This window comes from Sparus aurata, chromosome 13 (assembly GCF_900880675.1).
Source record: "Sparus aurata chromosome 13, fSpaAur1.1, whole genome shotgun sequence".
Classification (NCBI taxonomy): Eukaryota; Metazoa; Chordata; class Actinopteri; order Spariformes; family Sparidae; genus Sparus; species Sparus aurata.
Window position 1 is genome coordinate 27,967,867 of NC_044199.1, and position 24,272 is coordinate 27,992,138.

Genomic DNA, 24,272 nt, shown 5'->3' on the forward strand with positions numbered 1-24,272 from the left:
CTGCAAAAGTATGACGTTTTCTACATTTAACATATTTCAGTATTGGCTTCAGTTTATGTAGTTATCAGCTGTTCAAGCAGAAAAAGTGACAAAAATAGTTGAGGCTGTCTGCTAAATATTTTCTTTAGATATAATGAAATATCTGAGCTTTTACAGTGTTTAATAAAAAAAACAAATACATTTTATGAAAAATATTAATCGACGCAGCTTCTAAAATAATGAACCACCAAAACATTTTTAAATAACTATTAAAGGCGCACTAAGATCATTTTGTGGATTTCTACCTGCTAAAGCTGAAAATAAGAGCACAGATTTTACATATCTATTAACACAAGAACAGCAGTCAGTAGAGCGCATACCTCTGCCAACTCCTGACTGCCTCGCTTTGTACTCACTCATAGATGTCAGTCAGCTTAATACGGCTGATTCTTTTCATCAAGATCCGTGCATCATTCCCTGATGAATAAATGAAAAATGCTACCTCACAATGTAAAAGAAAAGGGAGGGGAAAAAAAATCCTGAATCGGTCGATGATGTGGTCGCTTCTGGGCCAGGTTTTTTGGAAGTCTGTTCAGTAGTTCTGATGTAATCCTGCTGACAAACCAACAAACAAACAAACGGACGCAGGTGAACAACAACCTCCTCGGGGAAGGTAATTTGCTCGCAGGGTCTCTGGGAGCATTACTGCAAAGTGAGGGAGGATAAAGTTGTATAAAGCCATTTTTGGCTGCAGAGGGAGCATAACATACCTGGGTCTATGATTAAACTGTCGGCAGTTGAGCTGCATCGTGGGTAAAGTCAAAGTAAAATATAAAAAGTATTTCTCAATTTAACAAAAAAAAATACTGTATATAATTGTGAGTATTTAGATGCATCATGCTTACTTCACGGTGAAATGTTATGACGGTTCTTTTCACCCAAATCACACCCCCAGAAAGTTTCATCTAAACAAGTGCTATCAATCCCTGCAGGAAGTTTTGATTATATCTGTCCCGATTTTCAGGTATCTGTCTCTGAGAACAGAACAGTTTCTGTTGTCATAAAACAAAATGACTTTGGTAAGTTAAAGCCAACTTTAACTCACTGAATTTGAGTGGGGCAAATGCAAATGAAGAGCTGAGAAACATGCGCTTTGAAGTGTTTTTCTCATTATCTCTGGGATAAACGTGTCATCGTCACCTTGAGTTGTCGATCCACACTAAATCACAAGGGAATAACTGGTTTCTTCACAGCGAGTGGGGCGGCTATGAGGAGCTCGAATTCGTTGCAGATGTGAGCTGTTTTCAGTCCTTCCTCCTTCCAGACTCGAAACCCGAAATCTGAGCTACTGTTGGAGTCATTTCCAGCTCGCGCTGACAGCGGTTTGGAGGCAGCGCTCCTTCCTGTCTCCTCACTGTGGGACTGCTAACAGAAAGCACACTGACCTCACCGCTGCTCTGGCTCACATTGAGCCCTCGAGCCAAAGAAAAGTCCACCAGTGATCCAACACTAAGAGCTCTTTCATACCTCTGCAAAAACTAAAGCATGAAAGAAAAAAAAAGTCTCCCTTTAAATGACACATTTTTATTTGGCATTATTTTCTTGCAAAAAATATAAAAAAACGCAAGCATCAAAGAATCACATGTACAGTACTTTAATTTACACACATTTAGAAAAAAAGAACATAATTGCAATGTTTCAAACTTGTTTTCCCACTAGTGAAAAATCCAGAACTATAAACTGAAAAATATCTTATTTAAAATCGAACTGAAAAGACTTGGCAACAAATCAGAAATATCCGGCTGCACAACAGAGACGGTGGTGTTATGGCTTTGTGCAGCTTTTCTAAACCACAACGATGGCGTCACATGGCACACGAGGACACTTGTTGCCTGAGGACGTCCTGTACCAGGATACTTTCTGCAACTTTAACGCTTCAACTCAGTGGAAAACAAAAGAAAAAATGTCACTACGTTGTTAATGTTGCAAGTCATCTGGGCAATGTAGCGCTCACAGCAAAAAAAAAAAAAAAAAAAAGGTATCTTTTCACAATAACCTACACAGTGAGCAATCAGTACACAATATTCACAACACAGGCCTTTAGAAGGAGCGTACCAGTGTAGCTGCATGTTTAAGCGTATTTACATCAGTTTGTGCCTTCCATCTATTATCATTACATCCAAATACAAAACCCTGGATCTCATCTAAAAACTCTAACTGCTAAGAATCTTCTGGATAAGAAAAAAAGATTTTTTAAACCTTTTTGAAAAAAAAAAACAAGGCCCGTTACACCTCATCTTGCTTGTTTGTTAAAATGCAAAAAAAAAAAAAAAAACTGCAACGACGAAAAACTAATGTTTTTACTTTCCTATAAAAAGAATAAAAGTTTAACATTGTGATGTCAATGTATTGTTTTGCAGACATATATACTGAAGTTAGCATGCTAATCTGCTAGCAACAGCCAGTCTCAGTTCAATGCTTCTGTGCTAGCGGTGCAAACACCAACACGAGGACTGATAGCTGCACAGCTAACTGAGCGAGCTTGCTAATGGTCAAAGTGATTTGGACCCAAGGAAGATTCTGGGCAATGGAATCCGAATAAAGAATTTGGGTAAAACTTCTAGCCAGATGACGGATGATGTCATGTCTGGCTACCATTACAGTTGCATCTTTAAAATACAGTGGAGTCAATATTTTGTTGACCATGAAGATTTTCATGGCTGGACACGGATTTCTCTTCTTCAGAGAAAATGTCCAGATTCTTAGCCCCGTCATGTGAATGCAGTGATAATACACAGAGACACACAGCCATTGCTTTACTTTAATCTCCCCTATTTTAAAAGAAAAATGCGTTTTTATGTTTTAATCCATCACAGAGACGAACATCCACGTCTGCTTTCATTGTTGTTAAATGTTCATGGTAATGCAGATCACACTTGAAATATTCCTCCATTAATATTGTATCTTTAAACAGAAACTGAAGTTTTCGCTGTGATGAATTATCCAAGTAAAGAAAGTTCTGATGGTCTGCCAGCTGATTCTCAAATGGCACAGAAACATTTGGCTGCCTAGAAGGTTAAAAAAAAAAATCAGTAGACACGCTAAACATGCAGGAACACTTGTTGAGGCCCGACTATCTCTCAGTGGAAACAAAGAAAAACACACAGAGCAAACCCAAGAAACAAACAAAATAAAACAAATTCAGTGTATGATGCATTCTCAAAAACAGGCACAGCAGATCACTAAACTTTGACCTTTTTCACCTTCAGTAACAGTCCAAGGCCACCACTAGCAGGTCTGTACACTACACGTATTTACAAACAGTACAAGGGCTTATCAGCAGTTTGCAGAAGAAGGCTGCCAGTGTGTGTGATTGATAAGAGATTATTATGATTATCCTGCGTTCGATCAGATCAAAGATTCTGGACGAAACGCCTCGGTATCCATCACTTTTTTGGTAAATTTCAACATCAATTTCTACAAATATTGAATTGAAAGTCAAACTGAGGCAAACACACCGACGAGCCTTCTCTCAGTGTGACTGTGAAGAGCTGCCACGAGACGAGCAGCAGCTAGCGTTTGGTCTCTGACGTCATATCCTGTCCCGAAACTCACCTGGACCCATGAACACGGATCAACATGCACATGACCCAGACGCTACCATGAAATGAAAATCTGAGTGCCAAAATATCTTAAATAACAAAATATATATAATATATACACTTTCATAAAAAAAAGAAAAAAAAAAGAAAGGTGATGATGCGCGTGAGACACATCGAACGCACACCGAACAACACCCGAGAGCTGGACACAGTTTGAGGAAACGGTACAAAAACAAACTGAGAAACTGAACGTCGAGGAAGCAAAAAACATTTGTTCAAAAGGAAATACACATCTGTACACACATAACTCTCTGTGTGTGTGTGTGTATGCGTGTGTGTATGTGTGTGTGTAAATCTAGTGAATACTGCCGAGAACGAAGCATGATGGAGGAAAGTCCGGACTGTGAGGTGGTGTCACTCTGCAGGTCTCAGATCAGTGCTCCAGCACAGACACACACACGCACACGCACACACGCACTCACACTGACTGCTGGCATCATGTGTCCTCCTGCTGCAGGACGTCACTGCTTGACCATCTGGGGGACTTTACTGGAGACACAGAGGAGGACATCAGTGTAAAAAACATCTACACACAAACACACACACACACAGACACACTAAAAGGGAAATTCATATATAACCAATTTCTAAATTATCGTCAAAGTTTCGGCCCTCATGTCTGTAAGAAACTACAATCACCATACTTCCATTACTCACACTTTGTTACATCTCTGTCACCAAGTTCTCAGATGTTAGCTCTGTTGAAAACAATATCATCATAACTGATAGAAATGTCCACAATGTTCTACAGGCTGGCTTTCCAGTGTTTGTGCCAAGCTGCCAGGTCCAGCTCCATATTCAGTGTAAGTGATATCGATTTTCTCATCTAACTCTTTGGCAAAAAAATGCATTGAGCAAATTTCCCAAAATGTTGAACTATTCCTTTAAAGCACAATGTGGACAAATTGAAAAGTCTCAACTATGTGTCAGTGGTAGAATAAAGACAGATGTTACTACAACTCCCTCAAAAAAAAAAAAAAAAAAATACAGAGTACAACAGATTCTGCAAGGTCTCATTTTTTTTCTTATTTTCTGCCTGAATAATTTGAAAGATGTTAAAATCATTCTCATTTTAATTCTCCTAGTTATCTACTAATAGCAGCCGTTTTAGCCCAATTCGACAGCCAAGAAAAAATGCATTAAAATACTGAAAAAACATGGGACTGTCCCTTTAACTCACACACATTTGGATTCGAATTCAGCTCTCGTCTGTTTCACATCCAGACATCCTCACATCATCAGAATTTGTTTTCTGCACGCTGGCAGTTGGTGCAGATTTATTTATAACCATTAAATAATTTATAGAAAAGCTGCCGCTATCACCATTATATACATTACAGATCCTCATTTAAAAACAGCTCCTGTGTTGAACACTTAAGTGTGACGTGATGTGACTGCGTCTGTGAATGAACACTTTATGGGTTTTTCTCGTGCAGTTCCCTCAGAACAATCTGCATAAGCTCAAGCAGAACTAACCTTTGTTGGTATGTAGTAAAAAACTGGCTGTCTAGAAGGCTTTGAGCCCTTTTTGTTATTATATTGTGAAATAATGACGTCCAACACAATAGTTACCTGCTCACTGGGGCCCTTTTTGTCTCCGTTGACAGCCTTTAGGAGGACAGCTTCCTCATTCTTTGTGTTGGTTTTCATCTCCACGACAATGTCATCTTTGGTGGTCTTCTCTTTGGTGCTGCGGACAGAAACGAGCGTTGGCAAGTGTGGAAACTGACAAACACTCAGGTGACTGAGTATCATCACAAATGACATTTTTCTTTTAAACAGAAGTTCAAGACCATTGTGCTTCCGTATTCATGTCGAAAACCTTTCTTAAACACACATTTGTAATTTCTGCTCGAGGTCTTCCAATCAAAAGGAAACAAAAGATGTGTGGCATCATGGGAGTTGTTGTCCTAATGGACAACACATTCCCAATGAGAGTCTATGTGATGTGACTCAGGCAGAGGGACAAGGTCTTGATTTAAAGCTTGATTTATGGTTTGTTTAGTCACGTTCCTGACTCTCCAGTGAGTTCTAGAAACAGGCGACCATATGATATCTTTTTTTTTTATTTCTCTGGGATGATTTAATTGCACAACAACACACTTTATAACAAAGGTCTCGTTCGTTTGCCATTTTAATGCACATACATATTACATATTATTATATTTAACACTGGTTTGTTTACCAGATTTAGGGCTTGCGTTTACATAGCATTTATTTTCTAAGCGCCAGTGTAAACCTCAATTGTTCCCGGTGAGGAGCAAACGTCTGGGGCAACAGGCAGCCGCCAAGAGACGCATCGCTGTTGTTGTGCCGCCACTCCGAGTTGAAAATCTCTCAACTTTTCAGAAAAGATGCTGGTGACATCAACGTGGCTCTTTTTCTTTTTCCTGGTGTTGGCTATAAAATTCACCATATTTTTGTCTCCGTACGAATCATGCCATGCACGCTCATCCTCCTTGCTCTTATGTCACAATTTTAAATAAAAAAACATCTAATAGTTAACCAGAACAGGCAGTGTTGATTCATACAGCAGTGGCTGTAATGATATTATTGTCACAGAGACAAGATGCGTATGCAGTGTTTTTTTCTCTCAGCACTCAAACCCTTCATCCCAGCGTTCCCGAGCGAACCGCCGGCGCTTTTCTGCTGGAAAAACATGCTATACGGCCCATTTCTGCATCAACATCCTGTGAGTACCAGAAATAATACATTGAAACGCTACTTAGAGGGCAACTAACCCCCAGAGGTTTGGCTCAAGTGCTATGCTGGAAATTTTAAAAAAATGCCTCAGTACAAGGGCTGCCTCCTGCAGCTGCATATGTCGCCTCCAGCTCCTCACCACCACCACATGTTCACACATAACACATAATACACACACATACACCAACATACTATGAGCTAGCTTACTAGCAGGGGTTTGTCACCTTAAAAGCTTGCTTCTGATAGAATAAAATACATAAGAGTCAACAAATCCCACAAAAAGAACAAAACTTTCAATGTTTTAGTCAGTTTCTAATTACTTTCCACCTCACCCCAATCTGTCTGTTCCTCTCAAATCTTTCAAAACAAAACTATAAACAGACTTTCAGCAAACACTACTCATGAATAATTAGTGTGCTGGGGACTGTTTTCAGACACAAGTGATTATATAAAGCAGCAGAACAGTGAATGTGAGTTTTTGAGTTACGAGATTTTGGACAAGCTCTTGGCCGGACAGGAATAAGATGTCAGGTTTTGGATACACAGACACACTCTTAATAACGATACATGCATGTTTGGTTTTGGTCTTTTTCTGGGATTTGTTGACAATATGAAGAATATCCCTTGACATATCCATAAAAGAAATGTTGCTGCTTTGTCCCTCTGTGGACATCATTAATGTGGAAGAGACGGTACTCACATCTCCTGTTTCCCTGAGCGTCCACAGGGGATCTTCCCCTTCTTGTGCAGGAAGTAGAGAACGCTGCCGAGGATGGCCAGCAGCAGCAGACACAGTATGATCACCACGATGATCACCCCGCTGCCCTCAGCTGCACACACACACAGACATACGGAGAAAACAATCACATGCTAGTGTCAGTCGTCTGCTTCTGTTGATCATCTTCCTTTATTTTTCAGGTCACGAAAGTTGAATAAAAAAAGATGCTTGTGGTTTCCTTATTGGAAGTTTTTTTTAATCCGTCTCTTGCAAAGTGCAGCACTTAATAACTGGAGTACCCTTTAAAAAATAAGGATACGGAACAGCTGCTCTAAACATACAGAGTGCATTATTTAAACTATAATGTTTCTTAAGTGGCTTATTTAACAAAGTCCATTTCTTCATGCATAATAAATAATTAGCTGAGCGTGAAATTATGTCCATTATTTTCAAGAGTCATTAAAGAAAATAGCATTGACTTTGTGCAGTATCTGTGAACCACAGCCTTAATAACTGACTTTATTCAGATTACTTCATCCGTCCGGAATGAAAAGAGGCTTTAACTTTTTAGTCTCCTGGTTGACTTTGTGTTAGAGGCCAGCAGTGTGCTAGTGAGAAACAATATTAACAAATAATATTTGAAAAGAAAAACAGCACTAAACTACAGTATGTGTGCTCAATAAATCCTCCTCATCAGGACTGAGAATATATCTGAGATGGTTAAGTGACTTTGAAGTGTCTTTAATTCATCGTTGTAACCATAATTCCAAAATATTGACCAAATCTTTGTTTATACTCCTACAGCAACTTATAATATTCTTGTGTGGTAAATACATCATAAATATCAGACTATCTCATTATTAAATGCATCATATCATTTAGTCACAGAAGCCCATTTGCATAGTGATGATGACAGAATGTGTAGCAAATGAGTGTATGGTAAGACTCTGATAGAAATAGAAGTACTGAATCTGAAATGTACTTGGAGTATGAAAGTAAAAAGTTTCCCTCTGAAGGACATTTCTACTGTCCGTTTCTGTGCAGAGCTAACTGAACCTCACGTCAATATGATTCAAGGACTATTAAACATGAGCGTAGAATCAGTTGGATTTGTCCGAGCTGATCCTAAATGCACCACAAAGACAGATGATTAACATATTGGGTTGGTAAAGCGTCCCGAGTGTCAACAAAGTGACAGAACACGAAAACCCCGGTATGAGACACTAACACGCCTTTTCCCCAATTCCACTCTCCAAATGTTCCTCTGTGATTTTGCAGCTTTCGTAGAGCCCCCTAAACCTCCACCTCACCCACTATCCATCATATTTACCAACTCCAGCTTGGGCCACAATTACTCTTAACATTTTGTGTGACATACAAGTGATTCTGGTTTCTGTATTTAATAATTCTGCTGCATTGAATTATCCAGATCAGCCTTTTGAATGTGCCGAGTCCACAAAAACACAGAAACAGACTGAGGCATTGTCATTCATTTTACGGTTCTGAGTGTTATAAAACTGTGATGCAATTCATTCTTAAAGTAGATCTTCCACTCCTTGTTAAGTGTGTGTAGGAATCTACTTCTCTCAAAGGACTGTGTTTTACAAAAAGAGACTAATTAACAGCAGTAAACAATCAGGAGAGCAGACGCATATTTACACCCTCTACTCCAGATATTTTTGGCACATTTTCTTTTCTGTTATTGTTGTTTTTAATGGATGTAGCTGAGGAGAAATGCTCTTTATTTGCCCGTTGTATTCCCCATGGGCTAGTGAAGACTAAACGGTATGAAGTGACTGCTCAGTAAAAATGCCCCTCTTCATACTTCACCGTGCAATTTCACCTGGTACTTAAAAATACCACCATAAAAACACGAGACCGCCTGGAAAAGTCAGTAGAAGTGAGACAGTTTTCTCACTTATTTGTTTGTTTAAATAATTCCAGTATACAAATAATGTTTTTCACTCGTGCAGAGCGCTTTTGGTCCAGGAATCATTATACTGTAACTGTGCTTGAATTTGCTGCCGTTATGATTTTTCTCTCTTTATCAAACAGAATATTTTATAAGCCCTCAGGCCATCCCAAAGATCTGCTGGCAAACCAAAGACACTCCTTCTATCGAGTCCTCGTATCAAAAAAAAAAAAAAAAAAGAAAATCATAAATAATGCATACAGTCCTCCAACCCTTCATTGTCACGCACAGAACTTCTACAGTGTGAACACGGAGACAGAAACCAGTTGGAAATAACTGAGCGAGGAGGGAAAAAAGACAAGGAGGGACTGATCTTACCAGGAGAGAAGGGAGCAGTTGAAGTGAGCCGGGGAACTGTGAAGAAGAACAACGACACTTAGAGTGGAATCCCAACATGCACACACGCTTCCTGGGTTTAATTTGATTGCAGCTGCTTCAGTAATTACAGACAATCCTACATTCATCTGCAGGTGTGAGGGGAACAGAGCCAACTGGATGTGTACACCCCCCACCTGATTAATCAGCCATTCAATTATTTGTCAGCTATTTTGATAATCAATCTGGGTTCACGTTAAAGAAAAATGTTCTGGTTTCTTTCCTCATCTATGACAGTACACTGCTTATCTTTGGGTTGTGGACAAAACAAGACATCTGAGGATGAAACTGATAGAGAAAATAATCACAAATTCAAATAAGTGTTAGTTGCAGCCATAAACAAGAAGATTAAAAGGAATTATGACTGACTTCCTGTTTAACATTTAACCTTTAGTTTCAGACTAGTGAACAATTAAAACAAAAAAATTGTCCTAAAAAGCATGTGAACAACTCACTAAATAAAAATTAAAGTATAATATTGAGTGAAAACAATAAAAATCATCAGGAAACACTGCTATAGCATTTTTGTTGACCGTTACTAACATAAGTAAAGGATGATCATTTTTGTATAATGCACATTTCATTAAGAGGACGTTTCAGTAAATTATAGTTGTATTTGAACGTGTGATTGAAATGTACTCATTATTAATGTAAAAATAAAAATGTTAAATGATGAGTATTTCTGGTGCCGACTCACAAGTGTAGAAATGTTTAATCAGCCAGTCGACTAATCGCACAAATTCCTAAAAGACTATAATATTTATATATATATATATATATATATATATATATATATATATATATATATATATATATATATATATATATATATATATATATATATATATATGACAAATGAATGTGCGCTCAAAACCTGTGATGAGAGGTCACAAGAAGAGGCAGCTTTTGTTATGGACTTGGGGAGTTGTAATGTGATGATCTGGCCTCTCATGGGCTGCATCAGTGGAATTTTCCACAACAGTCAAGTAATGTTGGTATAAAGACTGGAATAAAATGGGCTAAAATATGACAAGACCCGGGTAGGGCCCTTTAATATAATGGGAGAATATTTACAAGCAAGCACTGTTTGAATGCAGGACTAACTCCATAGTTACTGGACATTAAATATTCCTCCTCCACCCTATGAATGTACCGCCATGATCCACTCACACACATGTTCCAGTGTGAATTAGAGAAACTCTTACTGGCTTTGATGCTGAAGACCTTGACTTCGGTGCCCATGTCATTGGAAGCGTTGCACAGAGCGCTGATGTCCGAGGTGACTTTCACCGACACCACGCTGTGAGCCACGAGCTCGCTTGCTTTGCTAACCACCTCCTGCCAGTTCTGTGAGGACAAATGCACATTGCTGATGAGAACACAATGCATATCTTTACATCAGAAGAGGAGTAAGTATTGCCAGAATAACGCCAATGGAAAAATACAACTGATCCTTTAGTAAGTTAACGTGAACAAGCCACCTCATCTTTCAAGCAGCATTTTACTTTTTAGCTGAAATATTTTCAAGGAGTTCCAGTCAACCGGTGCTACTGAACATGGTACGTTTCCTGGCTGTCATTTCTGCTTCCTGCTTTTCAACTTCTAAATTAATCGCAACATATCTTGATAATCAGTTAGTGGGTCTTGCATCATATTTAAAGAAGAAAAAGTCCTAAATGTGAATATTTTCAGGTTTCTTTACTTCTCTATGAAAGTAAACTAAATATATTTGGGGTTGTGGACAAAACAAGACATTTGAGGATGTCATCCTGGGCACCGATCGACATTTTAAAGACCAAACAACTGATCGATTAATAGAGACAATATCATTTTAAATATTATCATCTGAATATTATTCGAACCTGCCCAACCCTAACCTGCAAAATGACACCTGGATAAAGTCAAGCTGCTGTTGTAAAACACTCCTGTCTTATCAAAGAAGAATTTGAAAATGTAAAGACAGTTGTCAGGGCAAAAAAAATAATGATTCAGCACAAACTCAGCCACAAATGTTTCTCTCATCTACTTTATAGCTTAGTAGCATTAAACTACACTGACCTCTGCTGTACATCACCACTGTGAGTTAAAGTTAGTGCTGTGAGTCAGACTGGGTACCTGGCTGCCGATGATGTTCCAGGTGATGCTGGGCAGTGGATGGCCCCGAGCCTCGCAGCTCAGGTTCACCATCCTGCCTGCTGCCTCCTCCAGCTGCACCTCCTGCTCCACTCCCACCAGCTGGGGACCACCTAGACACACACACACACACACACGTTCATAAGTGTAGCTTATTATATTTCAGAGACAAGCCTGTTTTATGATTGGCTCCTGTTCTAAATTGCTTGCTGTCACATGTTGTCTTGATAAATTCAGGATAATGTACATTTCCACAGTGCAGAAATACTGTCTTTATTCACTAATAATCCCCAGTCAGTTCTACTTTTCGCTGGATGTTAAGCTATTGAACCTGACACTTCCTGTACAGATGTTTCACATTATAAGCCCTCCAGTGGCTCAAAAAAGCACAATCCTCCTTGCTGCTGAAAGGTTTCAAAAGGGAACAAAAGCCACACGTTCATAACTCAATAGTTTGAGTTCAAAAGAGTGACGCATCAAGGTTGAGAGTTTGCATTCCAGACTTCAACTGACAGAGGCAGGTGTTTCAAATCAAGAGCTCTCAGACTAATTAGATTGGAGGACATAGAAATAGAATAACTAGAAAGGCCTGCCAGAAAAACACGGCCACATAGCTAAGAATCAGAAACCTCTAAAAAACTAAAGATAAAAGAACCAAAATCAACACAGGGGGACATTTGAGTGCTCACATTCAAATGTCAAAAATGTGCAGAACAGAGGAATAAGAAGAAGAAGAATAAGGAGAAGAAGCAGGGATGAAAACATCGAGATAAATTTGTTTCCTTTTCAACACAGCCAAGCATAGAAACTTTCCCACTCACTATTTTTGTGCACAAAGTGGAAAAGTGCTGAGACACTGATGAAAACTAAACTAATAACACAAATTTAATTTAGTGTTTTATGCAGAAGACTATAAACAGATCAGTATTTGGAAGCTTCTCTTGGCCCCACGAGTAAAAGAGAAGTTGTTGCAGTGGTGTAGGAGATGACTGACCTTGGACGATGATGTGAACGGAGCCGCTGGTGTGCAGGGCAGGCAGGGAGGGAACGGTCACCTCACAAACGTACTCTCCTGTTGTTTCATAGGTGGCGTCCTTCAGGTGTAATGTGTTTCCCTTGCCCACCTGCTGCCCATCCTACGACAAACACACACGTTAACGATAACCCTACATTTAATTTGTGAAATAAAAAAGAGGCGATGATGGCAATTGGGAATGTTCAGTGTTTTGGCTCTAAGGATGACAACATCAGCTGGTCGAACACTTTGGTCCAGACTTAAATATAATTTATAATATTAATCAACTTTAAGATGGATTTATATTAAATTTCACATGGTCCCCTATGAATGCTTAGAAATTTGGAAGGCACCAGATTACTCATCAGGTCCAAAATAAATGTGTCCAATACTTTGGTTTCATCTCTAACATTCCCACCAGCCTCAACAGTTTTTGTTTGTTTGTTTATTGTTTAGTTTAGTTTCTATTGAGCACTTCTTGGCATTAGGAGTAAAGCAGTAAAGTTTCATCCCAGTAAAATATGTTCACTGTGTCCAAAGTCCCGATGAAAGTTCTCAATTCAGAAGTTTAATCACTCAAGTTTAAAAAGTTCTCTTACATTTGTAATTAAAAACATTGATCAGAACCTTGATTCTGAGGCTGCTCTGTAAATAGCTTTTGAATAAATCATGAATATAGCGGCTTTTGATGAACCCATATCAATTTCAGGCTTAAATTAACAACTTTAGTTTAATCCGGCCCACTTCCTGTTTAATCACCACCTGTCAATTTAGGCCCCACCCATTTCAAATATGGATGTTGGTTAAACAGAGTGCTCATACCTCGTTTGCATGCTACAATGCTAAACTAACAAGGTGAACATTGTAAACATGACATCAGCATGTTAAAATTGTAATTGTGAACATGTTAGCATGCTAATGTTAGCATTTAACTTACAGACAAACAACCACAGTGTCTAAATGCAGCTGCACAGACCTGCTGGTATGGCTGTAAACTTTGTCCTCCGCCTGCTGCTTGCAAGATTTTAAACCCAATCTTAACTAAACTGATTTGTACGTACCTTGTACCAGACAGTGGATGTCTTCAGGGAGGACAGAGCGTTGCAAGTCGCAGCCAGATCTTCTCCTTTGAGCATGACTTCTGACTCTTTTGGCACAACCACAGCTGGGTCCAAGTCTGAACACAACAAACATAGGAGACAAAACAAGACACAATGATTCACTGGTTGAAGTAATAGTTCTTTAGTCAGAGTGGAGTTAGCCTAGCTTAGCCCAGCTAGCCTGGCTCCATGTTGTTTCTGTCAGTGTGTTTGCATCATGTTTCTGGGTGTGTGTGAGTGATGGTTCCTCACAGTGCACAGTGAGCTGCATCTCTCCTTTGACCTCGGTGTAGCCGTCGGCGTCCAGGGGACGACACTGGTAGATGCCGCTGTCCTTGCGTGACACTGGTGACAGGATCAACACATCACCACGGCTCTCCAAGTCCACATCCAGCTCCTGCAACAGATACTATCATTTGTAATCTGAATCCATGTTGAGATCATGTAAAAGAAATGACAGACACGGAGCTATCGTCTTTGTTTTGTTGTTTTATGGGTAGAATTCTGCGCTGATTTAAAATTGTCCTTTTAAACTTTGCTCTGAATAAGAGGAGACATCTGAACCTTGTTGTCAGAGGCTGGTTTAGGTTAGATCTGGGTCTTCTTTTTATAGTTTCAGTGATCATGGTAATATTTAGACTGATATCTGGGGACACATCTACAAATGCAGCCACAAGTTATACCAGAGTCCATTAGGACAACAAAACAAGCTGTGAGACGCACAGAGAAGTTAAACAAATCCTGAATGTTTAACCGTGACTATCCAAACCCACTTACCTAAATGTAAAAACATTTTTTCTGTGATTTTCTACTCTGGGTAAAAAGTGAAACATCTCGGCAACTATGGGATGGATTTCTATGAAACTGGCTCCAGTCAGACGTCATCTCCAGAGGATGAACGGCGATAAGACTGAGCTGTATATACAATATCTGAAAATGTAATTTTACCATGACGATAACACCCTCTTGGAACACCCTCGGGTCAAATAATAATGCAAATCTCTGAACACACAATATATTCTGTCCTTGCTGGGATAATGTTGCTCAACCTGAAGTTTATTTGGGAGAGTTTATAAATACCTGAATCAAGGATCTAAGGAGAGATGGTGTCATACGCTGTGTAGATTGTAAAACCCCTTAAGGCAAACTGTGATATCTGATTCTGGGCTATATCGATAAATTAAACTAACTTCACAGGAAAATTCATCCACGCTCCACGAAACATGTTCGAGAAGCATGGTAACACAGCTCGCAAAGCTTGCTGGTATACTAGCGTAGCTAGTGAGGCTAACCCTAGTCAGCAAAGTAGCTCTCTGAACTTCTTTCTTTTGCCCTGATTAGAAATTATTCTTATTTAACATCTAAACAATACATTGAGATATGTTTCTGACAGCATTTTAAGTGAAAAATAGGCATTGATAAAATCTCTATCCATATTTGATCAATCTGACAGTTTCATCGGAGTTTGTGTTTGTGTGTTCAGATGCTGTTTTTTCTTTATTTACAACTTTACTGAGTTAACGACCCTCACATTTGTTTTGGTCTGAGATGCTGGTTCGATATCTCCTGGCAGTGAAGGTCGCATATTTAACCTTAAAAATCAAAAAGGACGGTGCAACAGAGCTGCCTCAGCTTTAAACTCCTTGGCATCGTGTGCCCTCAAGGTCAGTGCTGTCAACGTAGAAAATTCAAGTTGAACTTGAAGCATTTTTTTCATTCATCCAACACTTGTGTTTTCTAGTGTGCTTGTGCCTAAAGAAGCAGTGTCTCTAAAACATAGAATGGTGTCCGTAGACAATGTTCCTGTCTTCCAAGTCATGTCTCCAACAACCACTTACCAGTCGTCCCTGACTGCCTAGTTAGTAAAAGTTAAACTGGCAGTCAGCTGAGTTTTTGTATTGTTGTCACTTACAATGGTTGTGTGTCTGACATTTGAATGAGTTGAGCCAATGAGCCCTGTCAGAGTTGGCCTCCGGTCTCAGACCCCAGCCTGGATCTGCAGGGTCAGAGCTGACAGAGCCTTCACAGACCTTGCACACTCATGTCTACATGGGGCCCTGTCTGTGAGCTCTGCATATCAAAAACATTCCCTACATGTCTCCTGTGTGTCACCCATTCTCTCTTGGGGACTTTAAGGGTGAGAAAATGCCATCCATTCTTACTTGTTCTCTGTTGAAAGTGAAGGGCGGCGGGGGGTTGCCATCACCCTGGCAACGCAGCTCCACCATATCCCCCTCTTTGACCAGACCCTGGGGCGACTCCTTCCACAGCTCCACCATGGTGGTGGGGTCTGGACACACACACACACACACACACACACACACACACACACACACACACAAAATCAAATTAAGCAGGCTTATTCCGCTAATGTCACTTTACAAGGCCATTTCCATACTGCTGACAGCACAGACTGTGTTTGGCTTTGCCTGCCACAGTAGCACCAACTGTTTCAAACAATGGACCAACAGTCAAATAATGTGTCTGTTAGATTTGAAATAACATGGCATTATTGACAACAACAAGGTTTAAACGAGTGTTCAGGCAATTTAATAAAGAGACAATTAAAGGAAAAGTCATCAAAATCAAAGCAGCTACAACGGAAATCTTTCAAACTTCCCTAAGTTCAATAGTCACTATCAATCATCTTATATTGACAGACAGAAACAACATAAAACATACAAAAAGTAAGTATCAGTGTAAAAACAGAAATGCATAAATTACACAAAGTCAAATAGTCAGTAAATGGACAGTGAAATTATATTTTAATGCAGCTCCGATGTATAATAGCTTCTTGTGAAAGAGCGATAACATAATAATGATTTTTAATTTCGATTTCTTGCACACCATCAATAAGCAGCTCACTTTGGAAAACTAGTGGAAAAAATGCTTTGCAAAAACTGTAAATGGCTGAGAAGATCAATGAGGAAGCACGTAAAATTCATTTGTAACTAACACCAGAGTGGCAGCTGTAACTGTATGTGGTCCACTTGGCCTCAGAGTAGTTTAATGTCACAGAACAGTGATTGATTAGGTCTCTCTATAAGCCAAGCCTGCATGAAAGAAGTATAAAAAAGGCTCGACTCACAGTGGACAGTGATGTTGACGCTGCTGGACTCGACTGTCCTAATGGCTGCTGGGACAAAGAAGCTGACCTCACAGGAGAACTGGGCATCTTTGTCCTCTTTAACCACCTTGTACTCCAGTGTGCTCTGGACAGAGTAGAAGCCGCTGGACTCCCGGGTCGACAGGATCAACACGTTCACATCTGGAGACAAAACAATATAGATACTGTATGTGACAATGGACCACGGCAATATAACACGATTAAAGCAATCTGCAGGGGCCCTAAATATGCATTATCAGATAAGTGTTTAACTTTCAAAGGACTGAAGGAAACCGGACAAAGAGTCTACCATGTTCAAGGTAATGTAAGGCTGTACATGCTGAACATGCTTACAATAAAAACATGTTGATGTTTAGCAGGTAATGTTTACCACTTTCTCTGTATAATAACAGTTATTCCTTGACAAAGTAAATAGTAAAATTGTTAGTTTTACTGATCAGTCATAAACCAAATATTAAGTCAAATTTTGTGGAGGGTTCACCAAGTTTTTACCGTTTCTCCTTTAGGAAATGTGATTACTTTTACAACATTTTATGGCAACTATGTGATATTAGTCGAGACATTTTAGTCTGGACCACAGAGTCAACTGACCGACCAAACAACAACCCTCAGGCCAGGGAGAGCTGGAACAGTTAACGGATTAATCAATTAATTGTCAACTGTTAAATTAATAGCCAACTATTCAGATCATCTACTAATTGGTCTGAATAACTTTTAACTTAACTTAACTTTTGAATAACGACGGATCAGCTAGTTTAGCCTAGCTACCGGAAGACGCCGATGTCAACAAACAGGTAAGTAGCTGCTTGCACAAACACATTGTTTTAACTACTTTTTTATTCATTTTGAGTCATACACGCTACAGTGCTGTGTGCTAAGGTGTCTGCTGATGTTGCATAACTTTTGGTGTGAGATGTGGAGCATGTTAAGACGCTTAAAACACAGTCTAAAGTTCTGACCCCATGCTGTTAGCGTTCAATGCTACATCTCCGTTCACGGAGCTCTGTAATGGCTGGACCAAATTTGTTCGCGTCTTCGGTACTGGCAAGTCAAGGGTAGCTTGAGCAATGAAGCTGCATGTTTAAATCGACCGAAGTTCTCCTTTAAGGAAAAAAACATCATAGTGATCTGATTCCATGTCTCTTCTTTCTCATAATTAGTAGATCAATTAGAGAATCTTTGGGTTGTGGTACAAAAAGAGGACATTTGAGGACATCATCTTGGGCACTAACAGACATATATTACATTTTATAGACCAAATAACTAATCTATTTACTTAAATTAAATAACCAACAGATTAATCAGACGACTGTTTTCACTTACGTCCTGGTGTAGACATCAGTGGCATGTTGTTCCTGTACCAGGTGATGTTGGGTTTAGGGAAGCCGTTCCGAGCCTCACAAGATGCAACCTAGAGGAGTCACATTTCATTTTTATTATCTTAATTTTGCCATTGTAATCATCTATATTTGACATGGTTATCCTGAGAACTGTTAAACTGCTTGATCGCAGTGTCTTCGACAAAGTGTTCCCACCTTAGACGGCACCTCACTGGTCACAGATATTCCGGTCAGGACGCCCTCGATCACTGGAGGCTCTGGAGTGGCTGAATTGAGAAAAGAATCGCCTTTAATAAACAAATACACGATGAAATAATTCTAAATCTCAAAGGCCCATTTAATCAAAGTTTTTCGTGTGTCCTTACCAAACACTCTGAGGTGGGTCTTGCCCTCGGCACTCCCGGCAGCCAGCCCGTTAACCTGGCAGAAGAATTCCCTCTCGTCGGAGAGCTGCACATCCTTAATGTTGAGTTGAGTTCCCAGCTGGTCTGAAGTCACCTCAATGCGACCGCTGTAGTCAGTGTTGTTATCCACGATCTGCTGATTTTTGTTGTCCCCGTAGAAGATCCGTATCCGTGAGCTGCTACCTACGGCTCGCTAAAGGAGGACACACAGTCAGGAATCACATCTTAGATATACAGTCACTAAGGAACCGTTCAGAACATTTGGTTGATGTTGGACTGATTTGCTTGCAGTAATGAGGGGTAAAACATGAGTCTAGCAGGAAATGATCAAATAGGGAGTGCAGTGGTTAGATTTTCCTCTCATATGCCCACAAGGCCAAGATTAATTGGGCAATTTATTTTCAATTTCTCCCAACTTTATTTTTGCTGGTGTACTGAGATGGCTGGTATTAATAAGTGAGAACAATTTAGTGCGGATCCAAATAAAAACCCACATCTATCAGATTTAAAGAACACCAAGAGCGATTTGATGAGCCATAGAAACACTGACAGCCAATCTGAATACATCTGAAAGCTTTCTACACTTAGCGTGACCTACCAAATAATGTCACAGGAGTGCTTATAATATTGGTTTCTAACTGCAGCCAACTTTTTTTTATGTAAGCTAATTGAAATGTTTTTTTGATGGACTCTAATAACTCAGTCTTGGATATTCATCCAACTTATTAAAGGGTTGTATAACATGATATTAGGCTGCAAATTACAAATAAAAAACATAATTTTACATGAGACGTACTGCAGTCTTAAGTCTTTTTTGATGTATTTTAAAATGATTGCCAGGATAATTAATGTTGACTCAACCAAAAGTCTCAATAAATTGTAAGTATTTGTCTCCAATTGATGAAAACAGAGTTTCGTAAAGTCATATCCTTCTGCTGGTTTACTCTTTTGTTTCTCCGCACAACAAACAGCGGTAACAGCTCATCAATATCCACTTTCCTAAGCTGCCGACGCAGCTGGTGCACTCAGTGCGTGCTTGCTTGTTGCTGCTGTTCACAGAACGTTATCATTCATCAGTGTGGATGCTCACATTGTTATCTTTATAGCTATGGCTATAGTTGTAGATCTTGGCGTGGATGAACCTTACAGCAGGAAATGAAAGAGACTGATGCCACGACTATAAACTAAGCTCAGGGCTCCCTGGCTGTGATTCAAATGACTGTCTTTAAGAGGGCAGCCCTGCTCCGTCCATGTTCGGTTGGATAGTTCCAGACAGGCGGTGTCAGTTTTCACAGCGGGTCCAGCAGTACTCACCACAAACCACTGGATCATGACAAAGCTGGGCTCATTGTTGGCATCAGTGAAGCTGTACTGGCAGGGGATCTGAGCCGAGTCACCCAGGTACACCTCGACACTCTCATGCATAGTCAGCTCCACCTTGGCCCACGCTGTAAAACACACAGACATGCACATAAATCAACTCCATGGTCTCTGTAGATCTCAGATAATCCACAAACTGTTCAGAGACATAAAACGGTATTAAAACTCAGCATAAAAATGTTATTTCATGAGACCTACATCTAATTCAAATCCTGACCCTCGACCTTAATCTAATTCTAATTTAATTCTAAACGGCGTTGTGTTTGGCACATGACTGACTTTTCAAACCAGGGCAACCTGGAGCCAGTCTGTCACGTTCGGAGAACAAAGAAGAAAAGGCTTCTTGTCCACATGGCATAATTTTCATCTCCCTTCTGCCTGGCTGACTGTAACCACAAAACCACGTCTTGGCCAGAAAACCAGTTCCCTAGACATCATCGGGGGAATGCAGGCATGGGAAGGCTAGCCAGTTTGACACTGGGCTGTTGATTCAGAGAGCCAAGAGCTTTTTCAGCCATGTTGGACTTGGCTGCTGTAATAGAGGGGCCAGCTCACACAGTGACAAAGAACAACAAGATGGCACAAAAAGTCTATTTTCTCAGTTTAATCTGGTGTGGAGTTGTTATGCAAGATGGTAAAGGATACTTCCCCTCCCCTCCTCTCCCCCATCACTGTCAGGTGTCACTGTTTGATGATCAGTGGATTTACTCTGTCATGTGTTGTCATCAACTATTTCTACCTGCACTAGTTGGCTCCTAATTAGTCTGCAGGACTTTAGTTCAGCAGAACAGACACTATTGCCTCCTCTTTCATTAATATCCACCAACCAAAAGGTCAATGTACTGTCCATTGATACAGATTTATCATCACCTGAGTCTGTCTGAAGAGAGAGAAGATACATTTGTTGTTTTAATGAGTTTTGACATGCTAGCAGTGGAGGTCAAGAGATAATGTTTGTGTTAGTCACTCATTAAGACATATGTGGTACTGTGAAGGTGATTTGAAAAATCGTATGTAGTCCTAAAACAATATTTCCCATCAAAATGTACCATCAGAAAATGGCAAATGGGAGTATACATTAAAAATATATGATATTCTTAGATGATATTATGCAGTAGTATATGAATAAAAAGCTTTTACACATAGTTGTAAGTAATAATGTCAAACATACTAGCCTATATCAAAATAAATAAAATAAGTGATTCTGCATAATGAGTAGATTTACTTTGATACTACAGTAGTAGTACATTTTTACAATATTACTTCTGTGTGTTTACATAAGTTACATTTTGAATTCAGGACCTTTACATGTAGTTGAATAGTTTTATATCACAGCATTTTTACTTAAGTAAATCATCTGAGTACTTCTTACTTTGTACTTCAAGTACTTAAAGTCCAACAATTGCACACAGTATATGGTCTTTACAGGTCTAATGGAGAACTACTTCATATGTATAAAAGTAGTATAAAGCCTTTCGTGGCTTAAAATGCTATATCTACTGCCCTCCAATCGGTCCACACTATACAAAACACTGCAAAACATAAAAAAGCTTAACTGTTTCAAGGAAAAACTACTATTATGTTTGCTTTTGGGAAATACTAGAAAACAAAAAACAAGCATAAGGACATCACAGTTTTGGTTATTGACAATCAATGGTTTTCAAAAATAGAGGAGAAACAATGAGACTGGCTGGCTCGCAGTGTCCTCACATGTGTTTTCAGCGTTAGTTGAAACAGACCAAGCATGAAAAGAGCTTTAAGAGTCCAGTTGCCACCCTGCTGCCCCCATTCAGCCGGCTGCTCCCCCCCATCACCACCCTGTCCCTGCCCCACCGCAGCACCAATCATTTTCACAACTCATTTTTTTTTCCTTCTGTCCCTCCCTCCCTCCCTCCTCAGCCTGGGCCTACGCGCAGCCAACCATTTCTTTCAAGACAACGCTCACGCCATTGTTCCCCCACCTGGGTGGACCAGAATCAACCCCCCCCCCCCCTTCTCTCTCTCTCTCTCTCTCTCTCTCACACACACCCACACACACACACACCCACGCACACACACACACACACACAGAGCATACACCAGTCAGCCAAAAGATGCTTTTGCGTCCCTGAACTAAAGGTTAAAAGCAGTTCATCATGTACTGGAGTTGTTGTTTACTGTGACAAAGACGATGTGAGACAGCTTTGAGACAAGAAGCAGATTATAGAGGCTGGAGAGCAAAACTATGTCGCAGAAGTCAGTGTAAAAAATGTTGTGTCTCTTTGGGGCCGTGCTGCTAACTTTTCAGCTAATCCGATTAGCACTGGGGGGCTGCTAGGGATTTGGCTCCCAAAGCCAACCTGGGACCGGTCTTATCTGTTCCTGTTGTGACTTTATGCTGCACGGACTAAAGCACATACACACATGACCCATGATCTGTGGACCCTGACAACAAAAACTGCTGCTTGTGTGTGTGTGTGTGTGTGCGCATATATTGGTGGCTGTCTGCAGTCTGTGTCTGGATGATACAGAGCTAATTCATTCAGGGGAAAAAAAAAAAAAAAAAAGGCAGAATATTTGGATGTGTTGACAGGATCAGGCTTGTGACTGGACAACAAGACCCCAAATGACCGGGGCAGAGGGGGTGGGGGGGACGGGAGAGACTTTCCAAGTTCAACAACAAACACAATTAGGTTACAAATGGCTGATTAACTTCTACACTACACTGTAGCATTATCCTTTATTTAAATATCATTATGTCATTGTCAAAGGGGCGCAATGTGGTTATGGGGAAGAAGTTTACACTCAGAATTTTTATATTTACAATATTAAAGAGGTGATAACAGAAACTTTTACCATAACTCAATAAACAAGCTGCTCTCTGAGGAAAATATGGTCCCCAGAACACTGGTTAAAACCAGAATGGTGGCAGGGTCCGCCAAATATAAACAAAGTAAAACCGTATGAAATTGCGTTGTCCTTTAAAGTCAGCTTGTTTATTCACTTTATTCAGTCATGAAAACAAAGAGAGTTTGTTTATCTAGTTTGTAAGGCACAGAAAAATCAGTCAATGAAGATCTTTCTCTTTCTGTCCTTTCTTTCCTGGTAAATACTGCAGAAAGTCCACAATGTGATTTCTTTTAAATACATTTTGAAAAACAGGATCACTGTTTTTTCGGTTTTGTATCTGTTTAGAATTTCTTGTTTTTATCTTGTTCTGCTGCCAGGACTCACTTGAAATATCGCAATGGGACTTATCCCGGATAAATAAAGGTTCAACTAAAAACAAAATAAAAAAAACCTCTCTGTGATCCAGAGACTGATTTCAGTGCTTCCATCTTGCCAACAGGGCTGGCTATCCTTTGAAACGTTTTCAAAACTAGTGCCAATATAACACCGTCTGGTTCCAATACCAAAATGTCTGCCCTTACATTAGGGAATATAAGAAGCCAAAAACATCGCAAATGTTAAACATCTGAACAGAATCAGGAATACAAGACCTTCATGACTAAAATCATGAAACTGATTAAAAGCTCTCCTTCACTCCACCATTTTGCTGCAGCCCAAATGTACTATTCAGGTGACCCATGACCATTTTGAAACTTCAAGTTTGACGTCACAGTCGCTGCACTCTTGGTTGTGTGGAACCAGAAGTGACCATGTCTGGACAAGAGGGTGGAGCTGGAGAGGACATCCTGATTGTATCCGACGGAGGAGCTGAGGACACGCAAGGGTAGCAACTGAAAGCAGCCCCGCTTTATCGTCTATCTATGTGACTCTAAAACATACTTTGCCAAATTAACTTCATGCTGAATTGAGGAAGACTTGAAACTAGGAAACTATTCACTGAGGTAATAAATCAAGTGAGGGGGAGGTTCATTTTCTCATAAGCTTATATACAGCCAGAGTCGCAGTTTAAACCAACCACTTACATTTAATGCTATGAAATTTGGTACATACATTCAGTGGCATCTTAACTTTTCATTTATCCAATCATCAGGTCTTTTCTTCTTTTTTTTATATTTGTCAAATACTTTGACTGTTTAGTTTACTAGATTACTGCAGGCAAAACTGACATTCTATCAATGATGGAATGTAACTCAGTTCATTTACTGAAGTACTGTAATGATACAATGTACAATTTTGAGTTACCTGTACATATTTCCATGTTCTTGTACTCATTACTTCCACTCCACCACATTTTGGAGTGTAATGTAATAACTAAAATTACAAGTTAATTTTCAGATTACATGCAGCATCAGGGCCAAATGAATGGAAGTCTAAAATAAATATTTATATTTCTTTCAGATCTGATTATCATTTTAATTCAAATTATCTTTGATAATAAAGTACATTTAATAATAATTTAAGACTTTTACTCAAAT

The 24,272-nt window shown here is 39.7% G+C and overlaps 1 protein-coding gene across 1 annotated transcript in view; it reads right to left on the minus strand.

Annotated features, from left to right (window-relative positions):
- Nucleotides 1-1,547: 1,547 nt before the first annotated feature.
- Nucleotides 1,548-24,272, minus strand: part of mcama (melanoma cell adhesion molecule a) — a 56,253-nt gene continuing 33,528 nt past the window's right edge. Inside the window, exons 2-16 of the mRNA XM_030439015.1 lie at nt 19,843-19,976; nt 18,490-18,721; nt 18,320-18,390; nt 18,108-18,195; nt 16,746-16,925; nt 15,820-15,947; nt 13,910-14,054; nt 13,619-13,734; nt 12,537-12,678; nt 11,525-11,655; nt 10,615-10,756; nt 9,353-9,388; nt 7,045-7,174; nt 5,214-5,331; nt 1,548-4,130 (exon numbers count right to left, since the gene is read on the minus strand). Coding sequence (XP_030294875.1) covers nt 4,128-4,130; nt 5,214-5,331; nt 7,045-7,174; nt 9,353-9,388; nt 10,615-10,756; nt 11,525-11,655; nt 12,537-12,678; nt 13,619-13,734; nt 13,910-14,054; nt 15,820-15,947; nt 16,746-16,925; nt 18,108-18,195; nt 18,320-18,390; nt 18,490-18,721; nt 19,843-19,976 — 1,796 coding nt within the window. The 3' untranslated portion in view covers nt 1,548-4,127. The remainder of the gene's footprint in view (nt 4,131-5,213; nt 5,332-7,044; nt 7,175-9,352; nt 9,389-10,614; nt 10,757-11,524; nt 11,656-12,536; nt 12,679-13,618; nt 13,735-13,909; nt 14,055-15,819; nt 15,948-16,745; nt 16,926-18,107; nt 18,196-18,319; nt 18,391-18,489; nt 18,722-19,842; nt 19,977-24,272) is intronic.